Source organism: Girardinichthys multiradiatus, chromosome 6 (genome assembly GCF_021462225.1).
Source record: "Girardinichthys multiradiatus isolate DD_20200921_A chromosome 6, DD_fGirMul_XY1, whole genome shotgun sequence".
In the NCBI taxonomy this organism is placed as follows: domain Eukaryota; kingdom Metazoa; phylum Chordata; class Actinopteri; order Cyprinodontiformes; family Goodeidae; genus Girardinichthys; species Girardinichthys multiradiatus.
Window position 1 is genome coordinate 46,191,601 of NC_061799.1, and position 19,435 is coordinate 46,211,035.

General features: G+C 45.7%; 1 protein-coding gene and 1 long non-coding RNA gene across 8 annotated transcripts; both read left to right on the forward strand.

The window, feature by feature from the left end:
• The first annotated feature begins 1,197 nt into the window (after positions 1 to 1,197).
• On the forward strand, positions 1,198 to 7,470 carry LOC124869352. 2 transcript variants are annotated; one of them, XR_007038561.1, is made up of 4 exons: positions 1,198 to 1,484; positions 2,106 to 2,270; positions 2,346 to 2,620; positions 6,607 to 7,470. It is a non-coding gene; the product is annotated as an uncharacterized LOC124869352 (long non-coding RNA). The 2 variants fall into 2 exon arrangements; XR_007038560.1 differs by having other exon boundaries at positions 2,362 to 2,620.
• Positions 7,471 to 7,897: 427 nt separating this feature from the next.
• Positions 7,898 to 19,411, forward strand: LOC124869308 (gastrula zinc finger protein XlCGF52.1-like). 6 transcript variants are annotated; one of them, XM_047367102.1, is made up of 5 exons: positions 7,901 to 8,587; positions 16,656 to 16,803; positions 17,125 to 18,273; positions 18,986 to 19,035; positions 19,123 to 19,411. In XM_047367102.1, exons 1-4 carry the CDS (start codon positions 8,564 to 8,566, stop codon positions 19,003 to 19,005), a joined length of 1,341 nt encoding a protein of 446 aa, XP_047223058.1. In that variant the 5' UTR covers positions 7,901 to 8,563; the 3' UTR covers positions 19,006 to 19,035; positions 19,123 to 19,411. The 6 variants fall into 6 exon arrangements, 5 of the variants coding, with proteins under 5 accessions (XP_047223056.1, XP_047223058.1, XP_047223057.1 ...); XM_047367101.1 differs by having other exon boundaries at positions 7,902 to 8,587; positions 18,986 to 19,411; XR_007038559.1 differs by having other exon boundaries at positions 7,910 to 8,587; positions 17,125 to 19,035.
• The last annotated feature ends 24 nt before the right edge of the window (positions 19,412 to 19,435 follow it).

Here is a 19,435-nt window from a genome sequence, read left to right on the forward strand (position 1 = left end):
TTATAATGGACGTGTTTACATGTATTATAATAGACGTGTTTACTTGTATTATAATAGACGTGTTTACTTGTATTATAATAGACGTGTTTACATGTATTATAATAGACGTGTTTACATGTATTATAATAGACGTGTTTACATGTATTATAATAGACGTGTTTACTTGTATTATAATAGACGTGTTTACTTGTATTATAATAGACGTGTTTACATGTATTATAATAGACGTGTTTACTTGTATTATAATAGACGTGTTTACTTGTATTATAATAGACGTGTTTACATGTATTATAATAGACGTGTTTACATGTATTATAATAGACCTGTTTACATGTATTATAATAGACGTGTTTACATGTATTATAATAGACGTGTTTACTTGTATTATAATAGACGTGTTTACTTGTATTATAATAGACGTGTTTACATGTATTATAATAGACGTGTTTACTTGTATTATAATAGACGTGTTTACATGTATTATAATAGACGTGTTTACTTGTATTATAATAGACGTGTTTACTTGTATTATAATAGACGTGTTTACATGTATTATAATAGACGTGTTTACTTGTATTATAATAGACGTGTTTACTTGTATTATAATAGACGTGTTTACATGTATTATAATAGACGTGTTTACATGTATTATAATAGACCTGTTTACATGTATTATAATAGACGTGTTTACATGTATTATAATAGACGTGTTTACATGTATTATAATAGACGTGTTTACTTGTATTATAATAGACGTGTTTACATGTATTATAATAGACGTGTTTACTTGTATTATAATAGACGTGTTTACATGTATTATAATAGACGTGTTTACTTGTATTATAATAGACGTGTTTACATGTATTATAATAGATTATTGTGGAGAGGAGGAAACAATAGAACATGTAATATTGAAGTGTCAGAAATATGAACAAGAAAGAACAATTTTAAGGAGAGAATTTGTAGGTATTAAAGAAAATTTTATATTGAGAGATACTTTGCAAAGAAGTTTAGGTAGCAAACATATTCAAATTATAATTAGATTTTTCAAAAGCACTAAATTAATAAATAAAATTTGATTGTTGTAATAGTAAATAAGATTTAAAACCATGAAGAACCACACTCCATACCAGTTGGTGGCGGTAATGCACATCTTCAAGTTATTTGCCAACTGCCAAAAAACAACACAGAAGAAGAAGAAGAAGAAGAAGCCGCGTTTTCGCGACATCACAGATCCATTTGACTACGAGGACGGCTGCGGGTATTCAACCGGTCGCAAGCGGTTCGGGTCACGGATCTACGTACCTCAGACACTCTGGGTTCAGTTCGTGTCTGGAACGGATGTTTAGAGACCTTTATCTTTGACTTTTTCCTGGTGATTCCCGGAGACAGTGACCGAACCCCGCGCAGGATGCTACATGCTAACATTTCGAGCTCCAGTCGGGACCGGGCCCCTCCACCTGCGTGTTGTTTAGCGGAATCAGGTGAGCAGCAGGAGTAGAAAGCTGGTGTGGGTCAAATGAAAGTTGAATGTAAATCAGCTGCAGAAAAACAAACCATCTTCACCAAATGATTCAAGAACTTTTATCTGACAACGGTCCACTTGGGATGAGACATTCGAGCTGTGCAGGCAGCCATTTTAACGCTGAAACTGCTGAATGAAACTTTTTCATTTAAATAAACTGGATTGGATTTTAGATTTTTGACTCTAGTCTCTCAACCCTGCTGGACCTTCTACCCACCAACAGGAATCAGCAGAACAGCTGCATCCTGAAATCTGCAGACTATGCGTTCATTGTCTGGTGTGTGGTGATGGAGGACTTGATCAGATGGTGAGATGAAGCTTACCTTCACCAAAGACATGCTGATGGATAGGAAGTTCTCTCCCTCCATCAGAGACCAGTGTTGATGGTGTAGAACATTGAGGTGGTGAGAACATGGATATCTGGGTACTGTTAGAGACTGTAATATGAAATCTGACGCCAGTGTAGAAGATCCATCGTCACCTTGACCTCCATAGGATGCAGGTCAGCAGGGACATCAGTTTTCCATTTGCGTTGGGAATATTAGAGTGACCAGGTTTTATTTTTGCCATTTTATTGCAGGTCCTGGTTAGCTGTGTGGTTTGGGCCCTACGGTGTCAGACTGGACCGACCACACGGAGATTCTCATCACTGATGGATCCTGGGTAACAGTCCTGCAGGAGCCTCCTTGTGTCTTATTCCAGCTGCAGCAGAATATCATGATGCTTTGGACCTGTTGGAAGCATGGTGAGAGGTTTGTTTTAGTCCCTCAGAAGGTCGGGTCTCTGCCGGGCCTTTTTCATCTGAACAGTTTATTCACAGAATCTGACTCCCAAAGGTGTTACCTGGGACTGTCACCCACCTGGAAATGATGTAATGAAAGGCCGACTGAAGCTCCACCTCCAGCAGTCTGTTCACAGAGGCGGGGCGGTGACATAAACGGACCGAAGCGTGTTCTGATCCAGGTGGGTCAGCTCCCAGGGTTGCAGTTGCTGTATCCTCACCTGACCCATGCGATGCCACTCTGTTCCTCAGGTGAGTCTTCACCTGCAGACGGGATTCCTGGCAGAGGGGGTTACTTCTGCTGACAAGCACAGGTGAGTGCTGTGATGTCACTGTGTGGGCGGGGCCTGCTGGGAGATGATGTGAACAAAAGGCCGAATTGTAGCGCCACCGTCAGGCAGCTTGTTTTCAGAGCGGTGCGCTGTGACAAAGACGGACCGAAGCGTTCATCTGATCCCGTTCTGGGTCATGTGACCCGCTGGCTGCTCTGAGGAGGCTCTCTGCAGACGCTGTATCTAGGTGAGCTCCACAGGAGGCAGAAGCAGCTCTGCTGGGTCCGACTGCCTCCGGACCCAGCAGAGCTCCAACGTACCCAGTAACAGGTTTCCAGTTTAATAAAGACTGGATAAAAACTGTTAATAATTAACAAACACTTTCTATACAGCTCATCAGCTACACTCTACATTCATCTAATTGATGAAGTAAATAAAAATATTCTTCTATTATAAATGTGTGATTATTGCTACAGCTCCCCCTGCTGGCAGGAGGTGCTCCTGCTACCAGAAGGGAAGAAGCTTTGACTTCATTTACATCTTCAGGACAAGACGGTTTCTCTTTGTTACCTTCTTGTTTTAAACCACAGACGCCACCGCCTGGTTCTGTTGAATTGGATTCCTAAAAACTGTTCCACTGATGCAGGCCTGAACTATTCAGTCAGTTTTCAGAGTCAAATAAAAGATTCAGAATGAGAAAGAAAATCATTTTATTTGCTTTGTGATATTTTGACGTATAAACGTGTTCAGTATAAACTGTCCTGTTTCCATGTTTAGGTTCTGTGGTACTGATGGTTATAATGTTCTGCCCCTGTTTATACAGACCACTACACAGGTAAACAATGCAGAGCCTACAGCGCCCCCTGTGGTGTGAAGAAGTCTGATCACATTAATATCTGATATAAAACCATTGTAGAAAACGATAAAGAGAACAAAACTCAAATTATTCTCATCAGTAATATAACATGTTGAAATGTCAGAGAAACCTTTGGTCTCTTTGTCAATAAATCTGCAGATATCCGTCCGTCATGAAGATGATGGATTAAATGAATATGTTGAGGAAATGTTACCATGAAATTAGTGCAACATGTTGAAGGATGTCTCCTTCACTTAACATCCAAACCCTATCCTGACCCACCTGGGTCCAATCAGGGATCACATGTGGCTTTAAGTCTTATTGGATGAAGAAAAACATTTTAACACATAAGCCATCAGCTGGACCAATCAGAGGAGCCGCAGTCTGGCAGGAGACTTCTTCCTGCAGAACACAGAACCAACAGGAACAGGTCTTAGAACCAGAACATACTCCTAGAGATTGAGCTACCAGAACTCATTGGGCTAAGTTTCCTGAGAGAACTAGTATCCCTGTTACTCCGGATGTTACTCGAGATGAAACATCTGGAGTAACCAGGATCCATCTGCTTGTGCAGATGTACCAGTAGGTTTAGAAACATCTGGAGTAACCAGGCTCCATCTGCTTGTGCAGATGTACCAGTAGGTTTAGAAACATCTGGAGTAACCAGGCTCCATCTGCTTGTGCAGATGTACCAGTAGGTTTAGAAACATCTGGAGTAACCAGGCTCCATCTGCTTGTGCAGATGTACCAGTAGGTTTAGAAACATCTGGAGTAACCAGGCTCCATCTGCTTGTGCAGATGTACCAGTAGGTTTAGAAACATCTGGAGTAACCAGGCTCCATCTGCTTGTGCAGATGTACCAGTAGGTTTAGAAACATCTGGAGTAACCAGGCTCCATCTGCTTGTGCAGATGTACCAGTAGGTTTAGAAACATCTGGAGTAACCAGGCTCCATCTGCTTGTGCAGATGTACCAGTAGGTTTAGAAACATCTGGAGTAACCAGGCTCCATCTGCTTGTGCAGATGTACCAGTAGGTTTAGAAACATCTGGAGTAACCAGGCTCCATCTGCTTGTGCAGATGTACCAGTAGGTTTAGAAACATCTGGAGTAACCAGGCTCCATCTGCTTGTGCAGATGTACCAGTAGGTTTAGAAACATCTGGAGTAACCAGGCTCCATCTGCTTGTGCTGATGTACCAGTAGGTTTAGAAACATCTGGAGTAACCAGGCTCCATCTGCTTGTGCAGATGTACCAGTAGGTTTAGAAACATCTGGAGTAACCAGGCTCCATCTGCTTGTGCAGATGTACCAGTAGGTTTAGAAACATCTGGAGTAACCAGGCTCCATCTGCTTGTGCAGATGTACCAGTAGGTTTAGAAACATCTGGAGTAACCAGGCTCCATCTGCTTGTGCAGATGTACCAGTAGGTTTAGAAACATCTGGAGTAACCAGGCTCCATCTGCTTGTGCAGATGTACCAGTAGGTTTAGAAACATCTGGAGTAACCAGGCTCCATCTGCTTGTGCAGATGTACCAGTAGGTTTAGAAACATCTGGAGTAACCAGGCTCCATCTGCTTGTGCAGATGTACCAGTAGGTTTAGAAACATCTGGAGTAACCAGGCTCCATCTGCTTGTGCAGATGTACCAGTAGGTTTAGAAACATCTGGAGTAACCAGGCTCCATCTGCTTGTGCAGATGTACCAGTAGGTTTAGAAACATCTGGAGTAACCAGGCTCCATCTGCTTGTGCTGATGTACCAGTAGGTTTAGAAACATCTGGAGTAACCAGGCTCCATCTGCTTGTGCAGATGTACCAGTAGGTTTAGAAACATCTGGAGTAACCAGGCTCCATCTGCTTGTGCAGATGTACCAGTAGGTTTAGAAACATCTGGAGTAACCAGGCTCCATCTGCTTGTGCTGATGTACCAGTAGGTTTAGAAACATCTGGAGTAACCAGGCTCCATCTGCTTGTGCAGATGTACCAGTAGGTTTAGAAACATCTGGAGTAACCAGGCTCCATCTGCTTGTGCAGATGTACCAGTAGGTTTAGAAACATCTGGAGTAACCAGGCTCCATCTGCTTGTGCTGATGTACCAGTAGGTTTAGAAACATCTGGAGTAACCAGGCTCCATCTGCTTGTGCAGATGTACCAGTAGGTTTAGAAACATCTGGAGTAACCAGGCTCCATCTGCTTGTGCAGATGTACCAGTAGGTTTAGAAACATCTGGAGTAACCAGGCTCCATCTGCTTGTGCAGAGGTACCAGTAGGTTTAGAAACATCTGGAGTAACCAGGCTCCATCTGCTTGTGCTGATGTACCAGTAGGTTTAGAAACATCTGGAGTAACCAGGCTCCATCTGCTTGTGCAGATGTACCAGTAGGTTTAGTTATTTTCTACCCGAATGAAAGTGAAACAAAAACAGTTGATCTTAAATGTGACTTTTGAACAATCGTGATGATTTGGGCTTCTTGGTGGAGATGACATACTCCTATGTTGCGCTCTGCAGGGACATGTTAAACTCTGTCCCAACAACAGGTCAAAGGTCACCAAATCAGCCAAGTCCTGATTACAGAAGAAATCGCTGATCTGCATTCAGCCAGGAAAGAGTTAAAACTGGACATTTTAAACCAAAACGATTTTAGTGAAGAAGTCCAGAAGCTGGTCCGTGAAATTAAAGACACACAGAACTCTGGCATGTTGCTAAAAACCCAGAAAGATGCTGCTGCTCTTCCTGTCTAGAAGTCCAGTTTGAAAACTTGGTGGCTTCAGACCAGTAGATCTGACCTCATTAATGAACATCTTCATCAGACGTGTGATTTTAAAGCAGACTGAGCATGTTTTAGACTATTATTACCTGTGAAGTCTGCTGATATTACTGCTGTTTTAATAAGGTGGAGCTCCACAGAACACTAGATCCTGCCATGTTCCTGCCATGTTCCTGCCATGTTCCTGCCATGTTCCTGCCATGTTCCTGCCATGTTCCTGCCATGTTCCTGCCATGTTCCTGCCATGTTCCTGCCATCTAGATACGGTCTCTGCAGACAAGTGCTCTTGCTCTCATCCCTGATCTAGTCTGACTGCAGCCTGGGTCATGTGACCCACATAGCCAATAGAATACCTTCTTGTAGCTGTAGAAGGATGATATCATCTGATGAAATTCCTCTCTGTCTGCAGATAACAGCTTCCAGTTTCTCTGGACTGGTTCCCAGTCAGTCCCAGCTGCAGGGAGTTTGCAGCTAACTCCAGGACCTGTTCAGAGCCAGGATCACTTCTTAACTGGAATCTGTTGCCATGGTAACTACGTCTGGGAGGCTCCACCTGTTTGACATCAGCGACCAGAACCGTGTCTGAACCTACAGAGCAGGTTCAACACATGCAGGTTTTCAGAGATCAAGCAAAAGTCATCTTCATGTGGAAGATCTGACTGGTCCTATGATTCCAGTCAGCACAGGGTTCTGCCCATTGGACTCTAGTCCTGTTAGGATCAGGTCTATCTCGTAGAGTTCCTTACTTCCTTACAGTCCAAATAAACCCATGAGTCAGAACCAGTCCACATGTTTTCATCATGACATACTGGGCTTCACCCAGTTCAGCTCCTCCAGAATCTCACTGTGTTGACTGCATCTGTGAATGAAACGGTACCAGGAAATAAATGTCCACACTGGGATGTTTCCTGTTGCTCCTCGAAACCAGTTTAACAGCTGTACTTTAAATTGGGTCAGCTGTACAGTGAGATGATGAACCGTCCTCCTACTCTGGGTGGGAGTGTTCTGGAACTGTTCTTTGGATCTCTAATCGGACCATATTCCCACATCCAAACCTTTGCATTATGTTCTGGAAATTAAACCCACAATTGATATTAAAGCCCTTTGGCGTTCCTAAAACTAGTTAGCAGTAGGAAGGTCGAAGCTTGGACCCTGAAGCGGGCAGGGAAGATTCTGGCTGATCCCTCCCACCCCGGTCACAGACTCTTTGAGACTCTCCCCTCTGGCAGGAGGCTGCGGTCCATCCGGACCAAAACCTCACGCCACAAGAACAGTTTTTTCCCATCTGCCACCAGCCTGGTTAACAAAGCCCAGAAACCACCCTGACACTGTCCCTTCCCCCCCCCCCCCTTTTTATACTGACAGGACACTAATAACCTGTAAATCTATGAGTTACATTAACGCTCAGCTTGGACTCCTGCTTTACTTGTACAATGATCACCTGCACTGTTGTATTGCTCTTGCATCTTATACTGCTCTATATTTACTCTCACTCACTTAAAACTGTGCACATATATTTATATTATATTGTAGATATGTTTATACTGTTTCATTTGTATTGTATTGCACCGACTACGCCAAAACAAATTCCTTGTATGTCCAAAAACGTACTTGGCAATAAAGCTTTTCTGATTCTGATTCTGATTCATCCTGTTAGAACCCATCCAGTAAGGTTTGTGTTAGAACCCTGGTTCTGTTCTGCTTGTGTCTGTATCGTGTGAATAAAGATCATTTATAAAGTTAATCTCCCAGCTTGTCTGTAAACCTCGCCAGGAGGACCAGAGGAGCTGCAGACTCCTCTGAGATGTGAAGAACTTCAGACAGTGAAGATGACCTGCTGTCCTCCTCTGTGTCCAGAGAAGAAGAAGAAGCCGTGCTGCCAGGTTGACCAGCAGAGCCTATATCGCCCTCTTGTGGTTTGAAAGGGACCGCGCTCCGACTTATTTGGACCTTTCAGAGGATTTCTGTTCTGAGAAAGGGACTGATTAATTTCTGCTCGGGTCAAGAGAGTCAGGTCGCCTTAGCTTAATTATATCTGGTGCTCAGCTTGGCGTACCAGTTCTGCTGTGTGGATCAGAACCGCAGCGGTCTTTACAGACCTTGTCTGATCCAACCACATCCACCAGCAAACCCTGGAGACTTGAAGGGAGCTAAAGCTGTTATGGTTCTATTAGGTCAGAACAGGTTCTGTCCCATCTGCGCCTCCTTTACTTTCTGCGTACAGCCGAACCGGAAAACAGCTGAAACCTGAACGGAGTCTGGTGGAGGGGGGTGTATGACCTTTGGCCCGGAACTGCTCCGGACTCAGCTCAGGACTCGGTTCTGGTTGATCATCAGAACAGAGACACTGCGACAGACCCGGAGCGATGCAGACCGAACCAGCTCCACAGGTAAGGAGTTAGCACGAAGCTCAGAACCGGAGCCGGTCAGAACTTTGCGTGGTGGAGCAAACGGCTAGCCGCTCAGCCAGAGTCCATTCAGGAAACAGGAGTTAAGAAGCTTTGGTTGGTTTAGTTCTGGGCCCACATTTACTCGACCGAGCCTTGGCACCCATCACACGGGTTGTTCATATAAACCGAACTGAGCCAGAAGGGTGGCTTGAAACGAACCAAGTCGCAGAACCTGGGTCCCCGGCTCTTCTCTGCGTGTTGGAGGCAGAAGCTTAAAACAGCCAGAATGTGACTGGAGTCTGGTGGGGGTTGACGTGGTCCTGGGTCCACTGTGCCCCATCAGAACTGGGGCAGTTTGGGCAGAACCTGAACCGTGTTCTGGATTTGTTGCAAACAGCAGCCGGTTCTTGATCCACGGATCCTTTAGAGGTTTTGTTGAGAAGGTCCTGAGACAGTTCTGACGCCATCAAATAAACAAGACGTGATCATGTTTATCTGATGTGGTTCTGATTGGGGATTGATTAAATAGTTGCTGATCAGTGGATTAATCAGCTTGGCTTTAGTCAGACCGACCCGGCAGCTGATTGATCCAGCATTATCAGCCCGGTTCCGGTCAGCCTGGCCAGAATCAGAAGGTATTTTCTATCTGCAGTTTTCCACTCATTAAGCAACCAGCAGGTTCAGTTGTTGGTCCTGAGATTGAAGTGAAGTTCTACAATAAACTGATAGAAACATTTAGTACAATTTGTTAAAAGTAATTCTATTTAAGTTCCTGCTAAAAGCCTCCAGACCTGGACTCTGTTCTAGACCATAATATTCATATCTGCTGTTATTAATGATCTCAAACAAGGAATAGAATAGAATCAATTTTCCTAATGCTTATCTAATGTAGACAATGAGGAGGAACAGACACCATGATGCACCTCGGACCACCAGAACACACGCTGAACCCATTTGAGTCAACACTCAAGTTTGATCCACTGGTTGAAAATTCGGTTCCGTTGTTTTTATTCTCTACAACATTCTTTGATCTGTCAGATTTTTGGATTGCTTAACTGGGTCCTAAATTCCAAGAGAGGAACTAGCAAACATGCTTCCAGCCTCACAGTAACCGACCCGAGCAGAGGGAACCTGTATGGACCTCCCAGTCCTTTTTGGTTGAAAGGTCTGATGGAAACTAGAGCAAGAATCCCAAGCTGGTTCCAAGATATTTAGGAGCATCTGACCCACCAGGAGGGTCTGTCCTGTCGTATGATAAGGATGGTTTTTTATGACCTCCAGGCCTCCTTCTGTTTCTCTTTCTATCTGATCATGTTAGATCTTTGTCAGCTAAAGAAAACTGTATTATTAACTCTCTGACCCTTGTAGTAAGATCTCATGTCTTATTAGTTTGTTACTCATTTTAGTTTGATTAATGATAATTTCATTGTTGATTCTTCCCTGATAATAAACATTTTTATAATATATTCTTCTCATTCCTTTCTTGCAATTTATTTTTATTGAAAATATAATTTATCCTGCAGAGAAAGAGATGTAATAGAGATTAAAGGGCTGATTTGATTGAAAATGATCATTTTTGATACATACTAATGCAAAGCATGCATTATGTGTAAGGCAGAAACTCAGGCCTGGGAGGAGTTCGTAGCAACAGCTATAAGGTCTGCGGTGCCTGTCAATGGCTGCAATCCTCGGACCTGGTGGTGGACACCGGCAGCAAGGAATGCCGTCAAGCTGAGTCCTATCGGTTCTGTTTGGCTTGTGGGACTCCTGAGGCAGCAGGCTGGTACAATGAGGCCCAGCGTGCCACAGCCCCTACAGTAACAGAGGGAAAAACTTGGGCCTGGGAGGAGTTCGGTGAGGCTATGGAGAAGGACTATTGGTTCACCTTGAGGTGATCCTGGAAAACTATCTAGTGTCTCATGAGGGGAAAGCAGCGGGGGGACATTATCGGACGGTGGAGCCAGAACTCTAAGGATCTCCTCGATCCTGCTGTCACGCCTTCCGGGGTGGAAACAGAGGCTGGGGCCTCAGAGTTTGACCCAGGCTGAAGTCACTGAGGCGTTCAGAAAGCTCCATGGTGGCAAGGCTTTTGGGGGTGGATGAGATCCACCCCTAGTATCTCAAATTGCTGAATGCTGTGGGGCTGTTGTAGGTGACATGCCTCTGTAAAATTGCATGGTGGTCAGGGACAGTACCCCTGGGCTAGTGGTTGTGGTCCCCCTTCGAAGGTCAGGGGGATCACACTCCTCAGCCTCCCCAGGAAGGCCTATACTGTTGTGGTTTTTGTCCCGGCCGTGAAACACTGGGCCAGTTTTACACCCTCTACAGGGTCCTTGAAGGTTAATTGGAGTTAGCCCAACCGGTCCACGTGTGTTTTGGGGTCCTGGAACAGGCATTCAACGGTGTCCCTTGTTGTGTCCTCCGGGGGGTATGGAATCGGGGGCCCTTTATTAGGGGCCATCCGGTCTCTGTACGAGCGGAGCAGGAGTTTGGTCCGCATTGCCGGCACTAAGTCGGACCTGTTCCCGGTGCATGTTGGACTCCAGCAGGGCTGCCCTTTGTCACCGGTCCTGTTCATAACTTTTATGGACAGGATTTCTAGACGCAGCCAAGGGCCGGAGGGGGTCTGGTTTGGGGACCAGCGGATTTCATCTCTTCTTTTTGCAGATGACGTGGTCCTGCTGGGACCCTCTAGCCAAGACCTACAGCATGCGCTGGGGCGGTTCGCAGCCGAGTGTGAAGCGGCTGGGATGAAGATCAGCTCCTCCAAGTCCGAGGCCATGGTTCTCGACTGGAAAATGGTGGCTTGTCCTCTTCAGGTTGGAGGGGAGTTCCTGCCTCAAGTGGAGGAGTTTAAGTATCTCGAGGTCTTGTTCACGAGTGAGGGAAGAATGGAACCCCTCCCCCAGGAGGTGTTCCTGGCACGTCCCACCGGGAGGAGGCCCAGGGGACGGCCCAGGACACGCTGCAGAGGGACTATGTCTCTCGGCTGGCCTGGGAACGCCTTGGGCTCCCTCCGGAGCAGCTGGAGGAGGTGTCTGGGGAGAGGGACGTCTCTGCTGAGTCTGCTGCCCCTGTGACCCGGTCCCGGATAAAGTGGAAGGCAATGAGTACGAGTATTTTTAGAGAAAAATAATTTTCTAGATTGGAAACTAATAACCTTTCTGGGAAGTTGGTCATTAATGTATTAACTAGCCCTCACATGGGGTAATGGACTACTAAAATGGCATCGAGGAACTGCTGACTCAAGATGGTGACGAGTCACGTGTAAATCTCTGGCGCTGGTATCAGGTGTTAGCGGTTCAAGCTAACAAAGGGAAGCTTATACCTTGTCTTTAAAGTCAAACAAATAACTTAAAATACAATTAATACGAGGAATAAAATTCATATAGGCGTTGACAGCGTGTTATGGACCTTCCTTGTTTAAAACCACGCTTTAAATAGGGTTTGTCTTAATTTTAAAAAACAACACTGAACAAATTATTACATTCAGTTTTATTTATAAAGCGTCAATTGACAACATGTCGTCTTAAGACATTTTGCAGTCAATTCAGTCCAATCATACAGACTTCAAGTCAGGTTCATACATTCCAATTAATCGTAATCATTGAACAGTTCAGTCAGATGCAGTTATTTATTCAAATTGGATAAAAAGTTTTTCTATCTAAGGAAACCCAGCAGATTGCATCCAGTCAGTGACTTGCAGCATTCACTCCTCCTGGATGAGCATGTAGAGACAAGCTACATAACTAGCGTCATTATAGTGAGTGCTATAATTAAGAATAAGTACAGAAATAAATAAATGATTCAATAAAATAATGACTGGGCCAAAAAGTAGCTAAAAATAAATGTGCCATTAAATGCAACAAAATAGAAGATTCAATAATTGATCAGTTTCATTCATTCATCGTCTATGCCGGTTCTTCCATAGTGGGTCGCGGAGAAGCTGGTGCCTATCTCCAGCAGTCTATGGGTGAGAGGCGGGGTACACCCTGGACAGATCGCCAGTCCATCGCAGGGCAACAAACAACCAAGTACACACTCATTCATACACCTAAGGGCAATTTAGAGAGACCAGTTACCTAACAGGCATGTTTTTGGATTGTGGGAGGAAGCTGGAGTACCTGGTGAGAACCCACGCATTCACGGGGAGAACATGCAAACTTCAAATTATTTTACTGTTCCTTTATTTCTTAAGCAGTGATATATTTTCCCCTCTAATATATCATTGTTTATTTTTACCCCTCCTTTTTTTTACATTATTGTCTCTGTATGGCTTCAGATTTTAACAGCAGAAATGTATACTTTTAGTGACAGATGGTCAATCCTAACCTTAACAAGACCGGTCTCTGGCAGACCGATTAACCGAGGGGAAAATATATTACTGCTTAATAAATACAGGTGTTGGACAATGAAACTGAAACACCTGGTTTTAGACCACAATAATTTATTAGTATGGTGTAGGGCCTCCTTTTGCGGCCAATACAGCGTCAATTCATCTTGGGAATGACATATACAAGTCCTGCACAGTGGTCAGAGGGATTTTAAGTCATTCTTCTTGCAGGATAGTGGCCAGGTCACTATGTGATACTGGTGGAGGAAAACGTTTCCTGACTTGCTCATCCAAAACACCCCAAAGTGGCTCAATAATATTTAGATCTGGTGACTGTGCAGGCCATGGGAGATGTTCAACTTCACTTTCATGTTCATCAAACCAATCTTTCACCAGTCTTGCTGTGTGTATTGGTGCATTGTCATCCTGATACACGGCACCGCCTTCAGGATACAATGTTTAAACCATTGGATGCACATGGTCCTCAAGAATGGTTCAGTAGTCCTTGGCAGTGACGCGTCCATCTAGCACAAGTATTGGGCCAAGGGAATGCCATGATATGGCAGCCCAAACCATCACTGATCCACCCCCATGCTTCACTCTGGGCATGCAACAGTCTGGGTGGTACGCTTCTTTGGGGCTTCTCCACACCGTAACTCTCCTGGATGTGGGGAAAACAGTAAAGGTGGACTCATCAGAGAACAATACATGTTTCACATTGTCCACAGTCCAAGATTTGCGCTCCTTGCACCATTGAAACCAACGTTTGGCATTGGCATGAGTGACCAAAGGTTTGGCTATAGTAGCCCGGCCGTGTATATTGACCCTGTGGAGCTCCTGACGGACAGTTCTGGTGGAAACAGGAGAGTTGAGGTGCACATTTAATTCTGCCGTGATTTGGGCAGCCGTGGTTTTATGTTTTTTGGATACAATCCAGGTTAGCACCAGAACATCCCTTTCAGACAGCTTCCTCTTGCGTCCACAGTTAATCCTGTTGGATGTGGTTCGTCCTTCTTGGTGGTATGCTGACATTACCCTGGATACCGTGGCTCTTGATACATCACAAAGATTTACTGTCTTGGTAACAGATGCGCCAGCAAGACGTGCACCAACAATTTGTCCTCTTTTGAACTCTGGTATGTCACCCATAATGTTGTGTGCATTTCAATATTTTGAGTAAAACTGTGCTCTTACCCTGCTAATTGAACCTTCACACTCTGCTCTTACTGGTGCAATGTGCAATCAATGAAGACTGGCTACCAGGCTGGTCCAATTTAGACATGAAACCTCCCACACTAAAATGACAGGTGTTTCAGTTTCATTGTCCAACCCCTGTGTGTTTGAGTGGTAATAGATATGAATGAAATAAAAGGTGCAGGAAAAATAAAAATGGGGGGGTCTTTAACATCAGGAAGCGGGGTCAGTTGATCCTCAGGCACATGGTTCTGCAGAGTCAATAGCTTCATACCTCCAACCCTCATAATTAATTCATGAACAGTGCATATAGAGGATGGAATATGTTTCTTTGGACGAGCAGCAACATCCAAACCTTACAGCACCAGGTGCAATGCAAAACGTTGGATGCAGGGGATTAAAGCATCCTGTCACTGGACTCTAGATCAGTAGAGATGTGTTCTCTGACCCGATGGCATACAGTCTAATGGACCAGTCTGGGTTTGGCATTTGCCAGCACAACACTACTTGTCAGACTGCATTGTGTCAAGTATAAAGTTTGGTGGGGGGATGACGGTCTGGAGCTTTTTTGCAGGAGTTGGGCTCAGCCTTTAGGTTCCAGTAAAAAGACTTTGGTTATTTAGCTTATCAACTCATTCTGGGCATATTTCATGCTCCCAACTTAGTGGGAAATCACCTTTCTGTTCCAACACTCTCGAGTGCAAAACGCAAGGTCTATGATGTCGGAAGTAGAAACATCTTTTATTGTCCCACAGTAGGGAAATTCAGGTGTGTCAGCGGCAAAGCAAAAAAGCAAATGAAAGCATCCAGGTTCATACATGGCAAAAAAAAAAAACCCATAAATGGATTCATAGGGTGAATCATCATGTCACTGATGGAGCTCCTCAGTTCAGCAACAGCTTTATGCTTGGGGTGGGAGACGTCTTCCAACGGTGATGTTTTTTTTTTTGCCAGAGTCCTTCTGTCTTCTTCACTGTGTCTATGGAGGCATCCTAGGACAGATCTGGCCTTCTTGGTCAGCTTAACTGCTGCTGCTCCAACTAACTACACCATAGAAGATGGCTGATGCCACCACAGAGTCAAAATAAGTCTTCAGTAGCGCCCCCTGTATTCCAAAAACCTCCGTCTCCTCAGCAGGTAGAGTCTGTCTGAGCCTTCCTGTAAAGAGCATCAGTGTTGTGACTCCAGTCCAGTTTATTGCTCTGGTGAACACCCTGGTACTGATAGGAGTCCACAATCTCAACGTTCTGAAATCCAACCGGCAGCTCCTTGGTTTTCCCAGCAGGGATCATGAGTTGGTTCCACTGACACCAGTCCACAAAGTCCTGCGTCTGCTGGCTGTACTCTGAGTTGTCCTCGCCTGTGAAGAGGCCAACTATGGCAGAGGCATCCAATCTGAGAAAGTGCCGATTCAGATCATTCACCCAGTTTAACTCTCCTGGTCTTCCGGACTCCACTTATGTTTTTCTGTTTCTGCTGGTCCTCCATCTTCTACCTGTAGATGTTTTTTTCCGTCCTTGATCTTTCTTCTTAGTTCCTTCTGCACAGCTCTCTGCTCCTCCTTGTTTTCTGATCGAGGAGCACAGAGCCCTTCCCACAGTGGAGCTGAAACAGTCCTTCGGAGCTTCTTCAGTCTCCTCAGACCATCTCTTCACTGTTCGTTTCATAGCAGGCTCTCACAGGCTGGAGATGAACCAGGTAATGATCTGAGCTGGCCAGGGGAGGTAGAGGTGATGAGCCGTATGCCTCCTTGATGTTGGCTTGCAGGTAACCTCCTGGGTGAAGGTGGGGAGAGTGGAGGACAGGGAGACATGAGGAAAGTCCCCAGATGTCAGTAACGGGGCCTGGGATGCTGTATTTGGAGTTAGCTTGAGGCGGTGTGGATAGCATCACAAGCTGTTTCCTTGTTGGCAGAGGGGGGAACATGCACCGTTATCGCGCTAACCCCTGACCCCTGACCCCTAACCCGTGGCTAAATCCATGGGAGTTGATATAGCTTTATGCTAACAGCTAGCAGCTCAGTGTTGCTACTGCAGAGCGTCTCTTCCACAGTTGCATCCCAGAGTTGAACCATCCTCACCTTTCCTCTTGCTACTCTCCTTGGTTCTGTTGGCCCGGAGTAGATGAAAACGGTCCACGCTAATTGTCTCTGTTAGTATAATTAAGGTGATCTCTCGGGAGGCCCGCTGATGCCGGGTTAGCGCCGCTAATTCCTCCATTTTGTTGGGAAGGGACCTGACATATTCCATGGTGATGGACGGGTTGATGGGTCTGTACCTTCTCCTTCAGCTGTGATGGCTTTTTCCAGCTCGTGTACCGCAGCTCTTTCTCCTTAACTCAGAATAACAGACCACTGAATGGGAGACGACACGCCTGAGATAGCCAGAACTAGCAGGAAGGGTTCGGCTAACTTCACCCTGCTGCAGTCAAGGTTCTGCAAGACTACATAACTCAAGTCATTAAACAGAGGTCCAATAAACCACATTTATTAGTTTATTTCTGTTCTGATGAAGGGTTTATTTTTATGTGGTGTGGTTTCAGGATGCAGCTGATGGACTCTGCAGCATACAGATCAAACCAGAACCAGGCGACGATGTGGAGATCCAGTCATTTCCACTTCTAAAGAAGCTGTCCATCAAACTCACTGACTGCAGGGCGTGGCTGGAGGGGCGGGACTTCCTCTCTCTGGGTGAGGTTCTTGTTTAGAACCAAGTCGGTGCGGAACGGGATCAGTTCGTCTGTTCCAAATAGATGAACTGCAACTTTCTTTAATCTCTCTACTTCCTGTGACCTGCTGGGTTCTGTGGGTTCTTTGGTATTTCATCCTTTTCTTATAATAAAAGTATCAAATGTAAGCAAGAATAAAAGTTAAAATAAGGCTGATTTAATTTGACCTTTAAAGGAACCAAGCAACATCTGAACAATTTCAGAATCAGGTTCGATTGTTTCTGCTTGGGTTCTTTTATGTGTTGGTCCGATAACATCACCTCTGACCTCTGTTCCTCCACAGATGATCATCCTCAGCTCTGTCAGCCAGGGCTGCAACATACCACCAACAGTGGCAGGAAGATGGAGTACTGCCCCGTGTGTGAGAGAGGGTTCTATAAGCAGTCCCACCTGGAGGCCCACCTGTGGACTCATCGAGGACAGAAGCCCAATGAGTGCTGGCAGTGTGGAAAGACCTACCCGACCCTGATGAGTCTGGTTCTGCACCAGCAGGTCCATGGCCGCAGTGAGCCGTACCACTGCTCCTACTGTGACCGGACCTTTGCCCTGAAGAGAGACTGGAAGACACACCACCGCACCCACTCAGGGACCAAACCCTTTAAGTGCTGGTTTTGTGGGGACGGCTTCAATGAGCAGAACCAGCTTGATGAGCACTTGGACGTCCACAAGGGGGAGAGGTCCTACCACTGCAAGGTCTGCGACAAAATGTTTGTGTCTTACCAGGGCTTCAACTTCCATCGCAAGTCACACAAAAACTCCAAGCGACTGCCTTGCCTTAAGTGCTGCAAGACCTTTAGCAACCCTCAGAGCCTGAAGGTCCACCAAGCAACCCACTCTAATAGGAAGCCACACACCTGTCCCACCTGCGGAAAAGGCTTCAAGCTGCATGGAGGCCTGCGCAGCCACCAGCGCATCCATGAAGACCTAAAGGAGTACCGCTGCTCTGAATGCAGCAAATGTTTCTCCAGCCTGCAGGGCCTAAAGCTCCATGATCGCACCCACACAGGCCTCAAGCCCTACAAGTGCTCAGAGTGCGGCAAGAGGTTCACACAGGCGCCTCACCTCAAGTCGCACATGGTCACCCACACCGGCGAGCGGCCCTTCCTTTGTACCACTTGCGGCAAGAGGTTCACCCAGTCATCCCATCTAAAGTCCCACATCAAGCTGTTCCACCTGGGTGAGAAGCCGTTCAGCTGCGACGACTGTGGAAAGAGCTTCACCATCGCACACTACCTGAAGATGCACCGGCTCAGCCACACCAAGGAGAAGCACTACCAGTGTTCGTACTGCGATAAGGCCTTCTCCTACCACAACTCATGGAGAGCACATGAGAGGATCCACACCGGCGAGCGGCCCTTTAGTTGCAGAGACTGCGGTCGGACCTTTATCACATCAGGCTCGCTGCTGACCCACCAGAGGGCCATACACACAGGTGAGAAGAACCACTACTGCGTCACCTGTGGCGAGTTCTTCTTCACCAGCTCCCTGCTGCGCATACACCAGCTGGACCACACCGGTGAGCGCCCACATGCCTGCAGCTGTGGCAAGAGCTTCAAGACCAAAGGAGTTCTGCGTTTCCACCTAAAGAGGTTCACGGAGCACCGGCCGGCCCAGTGAGCAGGCTGGGAAAGAGATGAGCACAGCACCTCCAGAAACATCCCTACCTGCTGGTTACCAAAAATCCTGCACGCTGTAGCTGTTTTCTCTCCGCTGTTTATTTAAATCACTCCTCCCAGGATGGACTGTACCAGGGCATCAGCCAGCAGCAGCTGGGTCAGAAGTTTCTGCTGCTTTTACTGAAACTGGGCTGAAACTTTTAGCTCCTAATAGAGAGACAGAATTCAGCGTCGGAGTGATGCCTCTTCAGCTCAGAGACGGTCTTTGTTCCCAGGCCGTGTCGGTGTCTTCTCCAGCTCCTTTACTGTCTGTAAAATGGCAGGATCCATGTTCATATTAACACGTTTAGCTTTTATAACCCTGTTTAAATGAACTCCCATTGATCAGACATTTGGGCCAGAATTTGCTGCTAATAAAATCAGATAAAAAAATGTTGAATGTTAAAAACCCATTCTCTTGAATTTTTAGGCTGTGTTTTGGGTCCATGAAGCCAAGTGATCACTGTCTGAACCTTTTCTGTCCTCCAGATCCAGAGAGAAGCATCTAAATCTGCAGCTGAGGTCACATGGGGTCACAGGTCTGATCAGCTGACTGAATACCTCACTCTGAATTGGTTTACTTTGCACCTCTGACACTGAACATGAACACCATGTTTCCTCTGCAGAATGTTTGGTTCTGGACCTGCAGCTTGTTGGTAGAGCCCGTCCCTCAGCTTTAAAAACCTCAGACTTGAAAATGAAACATGTTTCCATGCAAATACAGGACCACCTGACACTAACTCCAGACTTCTGACTTTCACAGAACCAGGTCAATTAAAGCTGTTTCTTCACATTAAAAGCATTCTGGACCAGAGTCGGTTCTGCCCCTGTTCTTCCACCTCTTTATGAATATACACCTTGAAACTGATTAATTAAACCAGTTGTGAACCAAAATAAAACTCTGCTTTAGCCTCCTGTTTGTGGTTCTGTCTGTTGGCT